This window comes from Mus caroli, chromosome 7 (assembly GCF_900094665.2).
Source record: "Mus caroli chromosome 7, CAROLI_EIJ_v1.1, whole genome shotgun sequence".
NCBI lineage: Eukaryota > Metazoa > Chordata > Mammalia > Rodentia > Muridae > Mus > Mus caroli.
The window spans coordinates 110976992-110989746 of NC_034576.1; the positions used below are offsets into that span (position 1 = coordinate 110976992).

At 38.4% G+C, this 12755-nt stretch overlaps 1 protein-coding gene across 1 annotated transcript; it reads left to right on the forward strand.

The window, feature by feature from the left end:
* Positions 1–386: 386 nt before the first annotated feature.
* Positions 387–1322, forward strand: LOC110299367 (olfactory receptor 1030-like). Its single transcript, XM_021169040.1, has one exon. The coding sequence runs from the start codon at positions 387–389 to the stop codon at positions 1320–1322; it is 936 nt and encodes a 311-aa protein (XP_021024699.1).
* The last annotated feature ends 11433 nt before the right edge of the window (positions 1323–12755 follow it).

Sequence of the window (12755 nt, forward strand, 5' to 3'; positions counted from 1 at the left end):
CCCACCTTCCACATTCAGTCTCTCCCACCTGTGTCCTAAGTACTCAGTGAATCTCTCATTGTCCAAAGGTCACTCTCTTTTGGGAAACAATGCTTTGTCAGTCCTTGCAGTAGATCCCCAAAAGCAAGGTACCAGCTCTTCATACCAGAATCAGATATGCTGTCTGGCCCTAGAATTAAACTGAAGACTACTGTAAACTTGAAAATAGGGCCTGGGAAACTCATGCCGTGCCTCCTAAAAGAAATCAGCTCCAACTGTTTGGGTCTGTATGAAATGCTTAATTTTTGTCATCTGACTCTAGAATGGAGACACAAGGGGCTTGTGTTTTTAAGCATCTGATCATTTTTAAGCATATTTCTTCTCTTCACATCAGGTAAAAGAACAAAATGGGAAGAGGCAATCGCACCACAGTAACAGAATTTGTCCTCATGGGATTCACAGATCGCCCTGAGCTCCAGCTCCCCCTCTTTGTGGTGTTCCTGACGATTTATCTCATTACCCTGGTGGGAAACCTTGGCATGATCTTGCTCATCAAGGCAGATTCCAGGCTTCACACACCAATGTACTATTTCCTCAGCCACCTGGCTTTCATTGATCTCTGTTATTCATCTTCCATTGGGCCAAAAATGCTGCAAAATTTATTGGTGAAGAAAAAAACCATCTCCTTTTCAGGCTGTTTTGCTCAGTTGTACTTCTCCAGTGCTTTTGCCACTACTGAATGCTTCCTCTTGGCCACAATGGCCTATGATCGTTACATGGCCATCTGTAATCCCCTGACCTACACAGCCATCATGACACAGCGGGTCTGCAAGGAGCTGGTGATAGGAGTCTACACCTATGGCTTCCTGAACTCTGTGATACAGACAGTACTGACTTTCCAGCTGTCTTTCTGCAACTCCAATGTGATCCACCACTTCTACTGTGCTGACCCCCCTCTCCTTGCACTCTCCTGCTCTGACACCCACAACAAAGAGAGGCAGCTTCTGATCTTCTCGGCAGTGAATCTCACTGGATCCCTCATGACTGTCCTCATCTCCTATATCTGCATCCTAGTGTCCATTATAAAAATTGAGTCTTCCCAGGGCAAGTGTAAAGCATTCTCCACCTGTGCCTCCCACCTCACTGTGGTCACCATCTTCTATGGGACGTTATTTTTCATGTACATGCGGCAACCAAAAACGGGGAGCTCGTGGAAGTATAGCAAAGTGATCTCTGTGTTTTATAGTCTTGTGATTCCCATGCTTAACCCTCTCATCTATAGCCTGAGAAACACAGAGGTAAAGGATACTCTGAAAAAAATGCTGGAGGGCAAAACTTCATAGTGAGCAGGATACTAGGATGCAGCACTGTAGACAGCAGTATACACCACACTAATAGAAACAAAGCAGGCCAACTACTACCCAGTTAGGAAGTAGTTAATCGAATTGAAGATTTTCATGGCCCAAAATAACAAACCTCCTGGTGGACAGAAGTAATATTTAATCCAAGCAATTGTTGTGAACTAATTAGAATTTATTTCCCAGCTAGAATAATTATGTCAATTATTATGTTCTTCATGTGTTAAAAAGATGTAATGGTTGACTACCATTTCATAACAATTTGAGCTCTGTGGTCATAAAAATCTTCAAATCCCATATTCTGAATAGAATAATAATAGAATATATCATTAATAATGATGGCTATAACTTCCACAAACATATATTTTTAAGGATTTTACAGCTTAATGTTATATATATATATCAAAGCAATATATTTATTAGTGTTAAAAAGTACTCTTTCATTACACACTGCTATAGGTGGTGGTTATACCTCAAGAACATCTTAGAAAATCTTTACATAAAATGTAGTTGTAATCCTCTGTGCTTTAAACAAGCAATAAAAATATCAGCTGAGCACTAAAGAGAGGAAAAATAGGATTCGGCTAGATATGGGATGCGTTTAGGAAAAAGAAAAGCTTAATTAGAGAAGCTAAGAGTGGGAGATGGGGGACTTTTTAAGATTAAAAGTACTCATTATTTAACAATTAATGCTTAATTTTTCTTGTCTCTAGAAAGCACATCTACAATGGCTTTTCCTTTGCTTTTCCATTCTTTATTTCCTACTTTTTTTTTTTTTAGATTTCTTTCTTTCTTTGGGAGTCAGTGGATATGAAAGGAAAGAAAAGCAGAGTTTCCTCAGGAAACTAGAGTAGGGTTTGGATATTTCTATAAAATGAAATCATTGTGTTGGTCTAGAGAAGTATTTTAGTTTTACAACGCTTCCTGTATTTTTTGTTTCAGCAGATCTGAAATTGCAGTTTCTTAGAGATAAGCCATGTAAAATCTTGGTGTTTCTAGGGGTAGGTGAAATAATATTTTTTGTCTTTTCTCTAGGCAAAAAGTATGATTGTTCTAAGTCTAAATTCTAATACTTCTTTCAAAATAATTCTTAAGACACATGAATCTGTCATCAACTTATAAATGGTCCCCTGTGCTGTTTTCAAAGATGATTATGGTTGTGTAACTTTCAAAAAGCTAAAAATAAATCACCAATTAATTATAAGTAATTTTTTTAAATTAATCAAGAAACTAAGGGGGTCCAGGTTGTGCCCAATTAACTCCTCAGATAATAATATGTATATGTGATCTCCATTTCATTGTTGCTTGTGACTGAGTAATTTAGGTAATAAAATTAATTGACTATTTTAAAATGCTTTTCTTTAGTTCAGAAGTCTACCTAAGAATTGAGCTATACATTTTACTGGCCATAGCTCACACACACACACACACACACACACACACACACTCACAAACCCTTGGCTTGATATCAGAACACAAGGAAGAAGGGCAGGACATAAAAAAAGCAAGGAGAGGCTATATAGAGGCTGACAAGGAGGGAGTAAGCAAGGTTCACCTGGAGCCTGGATGAAAGGCCAGGAGCTCCTGAAAAGCAGGCAGGCAATCTTCCCTTTCACCTCCATACCTACCACAGTCCCTGACTCAGGACAGCTACACCTGAACTCTTCGGTGTTTACTCCTAATGGTCCAGTGAGAAGTTGAGATGGGAAAGGAGGTTATTGGAGTTCAGTCAGGAAGGTTGATTTACAATATCCTCCCAGTAAGACTAATGTCTAAAAGGCATTAAGACATAAAAGGATGACAACACAACCTGAACACAGAAAGGGATGCACTTGGGAAGCTGATGATGGGATGGTGGTCCAGGAGCTGCATTAGTAATAGACCATGACACAAGAGCCTTTGCTGAAGAAGGATGTAACTAGTGGAGATAAAGGTGAACAGGCACCAATGCTGGGTGGAAAGCTGTATTGAATCAAAAGCTACCTTTATTTTCTACTTTATTTTTTTAACCTCAAGCCATCTTCAAATCAGACTAACTTACAAAAAGAGAGTATTTATCAACATATTTTAATACAAGCCTCCCAGCAAATTAATTATACTCAGCTTTTCAAAGTAATATTCTATATAAACAACTTCTCAGAAAACTGAAAATAAATCATGAAACCTCTCCTGACTTCACTAAGTCCTGAGTAAAATGTCTTCTGAAGTAAAACTGTGACCAAAGTCATGACATTTGCCTAGAATTGGTTGGTTGGTTGGTTGGTTGGTTGGTTTGGTTTGGTTTGGTTTGATTTGGTTTGGTTTGGTTTTTCAAGACAGGGTTTCTCTGTGTAGCCTTAGCAGTCCTGGAACTCACTCTGTAGACCAGGCTGGCCTTGAACTCATGGAGATTTGCTTGCTTCTGCCTCCCAAGTGCTGAGATTAGAGTCATGCACCACTGCCCAGAAATTACTTGGGCTTTTTAAAAAATGTATTTCCTTGAAAGTTTTTTTAAAAAAAGTTCTCTTATTTAAAGAAAACGTAAGTTTATTCTGTTCCTCATAATAATTCTGAAATGGCTTCTATTTGTCATCCTTTACCACATCTTCCCAGCATTTTAACCAGAATTTCCAGCACTTTACCAGCATCTTCCCAAGACTGGTCTAATCTGTAAGCAATGTGTTACATCTGCTCGTGTAAGTATGAATGTATGCTTCTTTACACATAAACCTCTAAACTTTTCTGTAAGGACAGATTTTTCTTATTTCTCAACACTTATCTCTCCCTTGATTTGCCATACCTAGATATATATCAAAATGATTTCCTTTGACTCAAGCACAGAAAAGAAACACAAGATTGCCAACAACCCATCTCTTTTACTCCCCTTCATTTTAATTCATCTAACTCTAACACACTTAGATATCCAAAGTTCTTTCCCCCATATTATCATTCAAGCCACGGATGTTCATCTCTGGCAGAGAAAGAAAGGACTAACTCGGTGCAGACAAGAGGCTGTGCCTGCAGTTAAGCAGAGCATCTACCAGAGAGAGAGCCAAGGTGCTCAGAACTTTGGGAGTGCAGGCTCCTGGGGAACTGACAGACTTACTCTGCTCTTCCAACCAGCCCACAATAAAAAATGTTAACAACTCATTTAAGATAGAGCAGAATGGAGAAAGAGATGATAGATAGATAGATAGATAGATAGATAGATAGATAGATAGATAGATAGATACATAGAAAGTATGTTTTATGCCTTTGAAGCAACTCACTGTCCTATCACTTTTCAAAAGGTATTATTCTACAGTGTGAAAAAAATAAAATTGTCTTGTTCCCACAAGCTTCCATTGCATGTTTGTGTGTGCTGACCACTGGCCCTAGATGCCAATCAGTCTGGCAGACAGCAGCTTCTACTCTTCACTGCAAGTGATGTACTACTGGATGTTGTGACTCAGCCAGGCTCAAGTGATTTGGATACCTCCTACATATCTAAGCTCAGGATGCTGAGTTACCTCAAGTTTTTCAAGTCGGAACAGGAGGGAGCTGGGAGAGCCCAGTTCATCTCCTACTCCCCATAGGAGCCTTTTGTTCTGCTCCTACTGTCTTTTATCTTGTCTCTATCTTGTTTTAGTTGAAAGTTGTTACAATAAATAAGACTTTATCATTTTCCCTGGCAAATCTAGCAACTAGCTTTCTATAGAAACCTTTCTGATGCAGAGTTCAAACAAATGTCAATTATAATAATGCATCAATTAGGAAATTGCTTAATGGTATTTGTGCAGAGACATAGTCGTTTGTATGAAGAAAGGTTGGATTCACTTTCTAAAATGTGAGATTATCTTTCATTTTTACATTCACTACAAATCACAATTAGGTCCAGAAGTGGCCACAGGCACAAGCTGGCAAATCCATACACGCTGATCTAGAAGTAGTCTCCTGCTGTTTGGATTAATTGTCAAAACTATCTGGTAGCTTTTTGTTTCCTACGCCTATTTCCCTGTGCATTTACCATTAAGTTTATCAAAAAGAAATCTGTATCTATAAGACCTGACCTCTGATTCTTAATAGTGTCGAAAATTCGTATTTGAAAAGTGTAAGGGTGAATTAATAGACACATGCAGGTCAAACAAGTTTAATTAGTGTGTGCCTGAAAACCATGTGTTGCCAAGGAGATTAATACTTTTCATAGCAAATGTGCCTTTTAAAAAGCAGGCCTGTGGAGGCAGCCATGTCAAGGAGGGGACCAGATAGGACCCTCGGGGTCAGTGCTTGAGTTAGGTCTGCTCTAAACCATGATTTCAGCTAAGCTGCTTGACACCTCTGAGCCGTGATGTTTTCATCTGAAAACCACGGCAAATAATATCTCACTGAGTTATGATAAGAATAAACCGGTATAGAGTATGCTAAACTACATTTGAAGCATTGTAATAGAGCAAAATTATATTCTAGATAATCAGGCTACCAGAATCTGATTCACCCTCAGATTCTCTGATTTAAAGATACTGTTCAGAAAAAATGCCTGCCTGAAAAAAAAAATGTATATCTATCTCTATGACAAAATATGTAAGTTGCATATGTCTCAAAAACTGAACTTTCTTTATTACAGTGGGTCTAGAGAAAAGAAGTGCAACCAGTTACTACCCTACAGGAGCTCCAGTCCCAATGTCTGTATTTAAGCCAGTGATTTCCAACACAGACCCTCTTCTCTGGAAACAATGGTGTTTTCTTGACTCGATGAATCAACAATACATTTTCACTGACCTTTCTTCGACCCTGAACCACTAAGACTTGATTGTTCCCAGAAGACAAAGTTCTGAAGTTCCAGAGTGAGCCACTAGGAGCTCCTCTGTACACATGACAGCTACAGTTGTGGAGGACAGAACTCACCTCTCAGGTCTGTGACTCCTCTGAGCTGCTGGCTTCGCCCCAGCTAATGAGAGAGAGTGGGAAGTGAGCCATGCGCATGATGGACCCAGGTTTCTTGAAAAAAAAAAAAAAAAGAGGGAGCCTCTCGTCTTCTGTTTCTTTTCCTCGATCTCTTTTCAGACAGGCTATAAGCTTGGAAACATCGACAAGAGTTAATGATGTCTCTTTCTCCACCACCTCTTTTCCCTTCCGGTGCGGTCCTTCATCCCTCAGCAAGAATGCTAGGGTGGGATCACCACCCCATTCTGATGCTAGGAGAAGGGAAAGACGAGCCTGATGTGTGACTCCTAGGCTGGGAAAGAGATATGTAAGAGGGACAAGAGAGGAGCAGGGAGGATCTGAGGGAAGGGAGAGGAGCAGGGAGGACCTGAGGGAAGGGAGAGGAGCAGGGAGGATCTAATAGGTTCAGTTAACTCTCCACCAACAAACTGGCCACTACTTCACTCTATGAGGCTGATGGCCATACAGAAAAAAATGTGGTGTTTCCTTTTAAATACAAAAGATGCTTAAAAAAAATAACCAAATTACTAAAACGTAAGCCATCTCCCCCTTTCTCTTTCTTCCCTCATGCAATACATAAATGTTCTACTGAAACCACAAGCTCAAATTTGTATTTATTGGTCGATTCATTTTACACATATCTGTGTGTAAGGTGTGTGGGGGTCTCTCTCTCTCTCTCTCTCTCTCTCTCTCTCTCTCTCTCTCTCTCTCTGTGTGTGTGTGTGTGTGTGTGTGTGTGTGTGTGTGTGTGTATAACCACTTGCCACACTATGCATGCAGCGGTCATAGAACACTGTGGGAGTCAGTTCTCTCCTTCCACCAGGTGGACTCTGAGGATTGAACTCAGATAATCAAACTTAAAGACAGTTGTGTTTACTAGCTGGATCATCTAGCTCCCCCTTAAAAAAATAAAATAAAATAAAGTGAACAAATTGATCATCATTTACTTTGTAGTCTGCTTTTTCTCCTTCGTTTCCATAGAGGACACCTTCGCCAGTTTCTTCTCTTTATAACCCTGGCATTTCAAATAGAAAACAAACATTACACAATTATTCCGTTATTCACCTATGCATTAATGTATCCTTGCATTAATACTTTTCCCTTCCATTCAATGGTGGTATAGTTACTTTGTACCTAGCCCTCCATGACATATCTGATTTTAATCTCCCCACTTCAAAGATATTTGGTAGATTTATATCTTCACTAATATACTCTATGATAATACCAGAATTTCAGATCAACTAAAGATATATCTAAAAATTAAGTAACAAATATTATGTTTAAATATTATAGATATAGATATAAATATAGATATAGATATAGAAATAGATATATATTACACTTCACACCTAGATAAATCTAAGAGTGATTATATATTAATGTAGTAACTGAAACATTAACTACAAAGAATATAGGTGATATGTGCTGGCCTGTTTTTTTCACTTTTTCTTTCTTGTGAATTTATTCTTTCATTGTTTTTGTTGTTATTGTTGTGGTTGTTGTTTGGTTTGGTTGTTTTTTCTTTGTTTATTTGGGTTGCTGACCTATTTTAAGGAAAATATTAAGGATAGAAATTGAAAAGTAAAAATATGACAGATTTGATCAATTCAAAACTTTTAGTTTCTATTATAAATCCAGACACATTCACTGGGAAATATCATGTTCTCAGCAGGCTTAATAATTCACAAAACCTAGTAATAAAAGTATACAAATAAGATATAAACATTCAAATATACAAAATAAGAAATACAGGTGCACTAAAATATGCCAAGTATGTTCGATGCTATTAGTAATCAAGAGTGTGCAAATTATTTCAATAATGTAATTACTTTTCATATTTTAGGCTGGCAAATGTACTGAATGTTCTTGCTGACCAGGACGGTAACAGTAGAGAAACAGCAGAGGCACAAGTGATATGCATTAAGTGTACACATTGACATAAAATTTCTAATTTGACAATAATTACTAAAACCTTACAATTAACCATTATTTGATTCAGTAATTTCCTTTGCAAGGGTTTATTTTATAAGAATACTCTATACATTCAGAAATACCTTTATATTTAATGATTTTTTGTGACAGTAAAAAAAAGCAGCAATAATAAATATGTACCAATGAAGGAATGGTTAAATAAAATATTTTTATGATATAACAGTATATAATATCAAAGATAAAATAATACGATGGGCATTGTATTTTCCTGAAAATGCTCAGAATATATGTGCAAAAGATTTTTAAGTCTTTAATCAAGATGTTTTCATACACTATTGACGTCAATTTATCTTCCCAGTAACCAGGGCTGTAACTGGAGGAACGACTCAAGTAAACAAAGATAGATTCTTACCTAGACATATAAAGAATGAGTGCTGTCAGAACAGAAGAGAAGAAAAGGCAGAGAAGTTATGATGGTGTTGATATTTCCTGCCTCTCACAGGAAACCCAAAGGAGAAAAGGGTTAACAGAGGGATCCTGGATCTTTAGACACTCCACACACCAGGTTGAAAGCAGCCATCACTCAATCATTCTTAATAGAAGGTGAAGTTCCATAAGATCGGTAAGGTGAGTTGTTTCCATGCTTTACCCAGATGTGTTTGGCAGATTTCAAGAAGGTACCAAGAGAAGCAATTAGAAGCAATAAAGAGAAGGTGGCTTTAGACTCGCTATCAGTTTCTGAGCAAGTTCCTCACCCTTTCTCCATCCAGGACTCCTCTTGTTCTCTGCACAGAAACTTGACAACCATTTCTCAGAGATGTCTCTCCTGATTTCCAGACTCAAGAGAGAGAGAAGCAGAGACCTAATGTTTTCACTGCCCTGACTGCAGGGATCTAGCTAGTGCTTAGGAGTCCACAGGTCTCTGCCCTTGTCTGAGCTTGCCACGAATGTATTTTACTTTTCTGTTGTGTTTTAGTCTTGTCTGGTATACAGAATACAGGAAGGAATCTGTTCAGAATATCCCCAGACTTACATGCAAACAGTTTGAGCTTCTCTAAAGAATCTTAGGCTCTGTACCTGCATGCTCTGGACTTCTAGTGCTGTGCTCATTACTCCTTACACTCACATGCATCTCCTCTCATCATTACATTAACTAACACCATCATTACTAAGTATGGAATGTATGAACAAATTGGAGCTTAGACTAAAGTGACCTATCCTAAACTGTACAGTGTGCAATGGAGAGATCAGATTCAAGCCTAAATAGGAGGGATTGCCTCCCTGCCATTAATAGCGAAGTAGATGCTATCAAAATGTACAGCTTCACTTAAACTGTTCCCTTTCCTTGATCATGCCACACATCTCAATTAAATATTTTTAAAAGCCAACAAAAATCACTTTTCGGCCTTTTGGCTAAGATCAAGTGTAAAAAAGCCAACAGCAACAAAAGAAAGAATAGGAAAACATTGACCTGGGTGGCACATTGCTGGAGTGGAGGCTTGATGTAGTGCAAGTCTCCAGTTTCAAGTTGCCCATCTATGATGGGGGTGAGTGGAGCTGCAAACCACTTCTCAGTGCAGTGTGGTGGACTCCTGTGCCCACAGGGTCAGAATGATATCCTGAAGTTTTTATCTGAGAAAGTACAGTGGTCTGGACCTCAGCTGCTCTCAGAATTGTCACAGCACAGCAGAACCTGTCACCCTCGACCTGCCCATGCACCTGAAGCCAGTTTTCAGCCATAAAAATGTAAGAAGGAGCTAAAGAAAGCACCTCCATATATTTATGCAATTTAGGTTCTTTATGATAAATGATAACATGCTTCCCGTGGGCCATTCTGAGGAATAATTCACTTCAGAGCAGACTTCTGAACCCTTCAGTTCCTTTATTTCGATCTCAGTATTCTTAAGCCACAGGATCAAGTTACTGTCACGATTTAAAAAGCACTAGAGTGGACCCAATTTTTTTGACAATTTAAATCCCATTTGAATCTCTCAGTTTTGCAGTGAAAACTAAGTTTTGAGATGTGATATTTGTGGGCCTAATAATTGCCTAAATTAGAAAATAAGAATTTATTTTAAAAGAAAGAAAGAAAGAAAGAAAGAAAGAAAGAAAGAAAGAAAGAAAGAAAGAAAGAAAGAAAGAAAGACATCTCAGACCTACAAACCTTTGAGTGTTTAGTAAAGAAACAGCAAAAAAATAAAAGCCCCGGCAACCCATCATAATTTGGAAGGAGCATTTTCATCAGGATCCTTCAAAGCATGATTTAAGTTCTAAGTTCATAGACCTTTAAAAGCTTGGCACAATTGAAGCGAATTATAGGGAAATGTTCACTTAAAGGGTCAGTTTGAACTAAACTGACCCTTTGCATATGCTGATGAATTTAAGCCTCAGTTTTCAAAGTCAAATGTAATACTTGTGAGTTACTTTTAACATAACTCTTTTAAAAATAGAAAAGAAAAAAAAAAAAAAAGAAAGAAATTCTCGGGCTGGAAGCCACTTACTTGCACGTCCTTGCTATCTCGAAAGTCTGTTACAAGATGCTATAAATGAGGGGAGTTTGCTGAGACTGAGTTTTAAATAACTTGAGAAAATGGGTTCTTGCAACCTTCCCCCGGGGTTTACTACTAATCCTGTTATTGAGAAAATTGCAAGGATATTATTAGGAAAGTTACTTAACGTGAACCCCCTACAACACAAGAGCATTGTGTGCATGTTCAGCCTTCTGCTTCTGTGCAAACTGCATGATTCACACATTATTTTTACTCTAGCAGATAGTTTTGTTTGTACATCTTACTTGGTCCTAAATAGAGAGTTCTCCTGAAAATACAAGTGCAGTAAAACAACACAAAATCAAGACATTAAGCCAAGAGAAAAGGAAATTAGCATGTCCTCCACAGGTGTCCCCCACTGTCCCCACCCACCACTTGTGTTGATAGCAGTTGTTTAGGTGCTAAATTCCTTGAGGACAGAAGGCATCTTTGTCCTTTGCCTGTTTTTCTAAGTCCTGGGTTCTTCCTCTGATCATGTGCTATATCTCTGGTATGTGCTTCAGAATCAAAGCATCTTTCAGACTAGGAACATATCAGAAGCTGTAGGAAGGTCCGCAAAGGAAGTTCTCAGTAGCAATTACAATTCTGCATGGGAAAGGGAGCCTATGGGTCCAACACAAACATACTCCAGCACCACCAATTGACACGGTGATACCAAGATACATGACCCAGTTGCCTTTCAGCATTACATCACTGTTAATTTCAGCCTCACCAACTGAGTAGGTAGAAGTTTTAAGGTCAGTTGAACTTAAACTTTTAATATTTCATATCATAATTGACTAAGAGATATCTGGCCTTAATCATTAGTCATTTGGGAGCTTTTTCAGGGCACTTGGAATACTTGAATCAATAGCTCTGAGGCCAAGACTAAAACTGTTTCTGCAAAAAAGACTGAAGATCACTCCCAGGGACTAAACCACCAACCAAAGAAAACACATGGAGGGACTCAAGGCTCCAGCAGGCATATGTAGCAGAGGATGGCCTTGTGGAACATCAATGAGAGGAGAGGTCCTTTGTCTTATGAAGGCTTGATGTCCCAGTGTAGGGGAATGCCAGGACAGGGAAGCAGGAGTGGGTGGGTTAGTGAGCAGGGGTAAGGGGGTGGGATACGGGATTTTCAGAAGGGAAATGACGAAAGGGGATAAAATTTGAAATGCAAATAAAGAAAATATCTAATAAAAATGGGGGGAAAAAAAAGCTCATTGCCAGGGATAGATGCCTATTTTGGTGTTGTTGAATGAGGTTTCATGGACCTCTAAACACTATAGGCTGTAACCAATGCTCTTGTTTGCTCTGTAGAACTTCACAATAGGATCTTATTCCTAAAGATTTTAAGTAATCAAAGTCATGAAAAAGAAAAAAAAAAAGACTGAAGATCGGATTGTTGAACAATGATGAACTCACAGGCTGGTTCCTTGAGCTGATATCTTTATTTCTCAAAGTGTTCTCTTTTGCCCTTTTTGTAGCCCCAGATTAAAGGATAAATCAATATGGTTGAATTAGATTCCCAACTTCAAGAATCTCAAAGGAGAATAAGCAAATCCTTTGTTCTATGGGAGATGATTAATATGCTCACTTGAAAGTCTAATTTCCTCCTTGTTCTCCAAGCTTTCCACCATTTTGCTCTATCATTTCTTCAGTTCCCTTTAATAAAGTGAAACCTCCCTTCTTATGAGTTCTTGCACATCATTTGTTTATTTGCCTTGTTTTGTTTTGCTTTGTTTTGTTTTGTTTTAAGATGGCGTTTCTCTGTGTAGCCCTGGGTGCCATAGAATTCACTCTGTAGACCAGGCTGCCTTAAACACAGAGCTCCACCTTCTTCTACTTCCTGAATGCTGGAATTAAAGGCATGCACCACCACTGCCTGGCTGTATTCTTGTACATCTTATAACATTATAATGTTATTCTTTATTAACAATTTATGGAGAAAATCAGTTATAGATGAGAAATTATCTTCCCTCCTAAATGTGAAAGCATTATTCTATGATGTGCCAGAGACTGAAGAAGTAACAAAATTCTAGGCCTTTAGGATGAG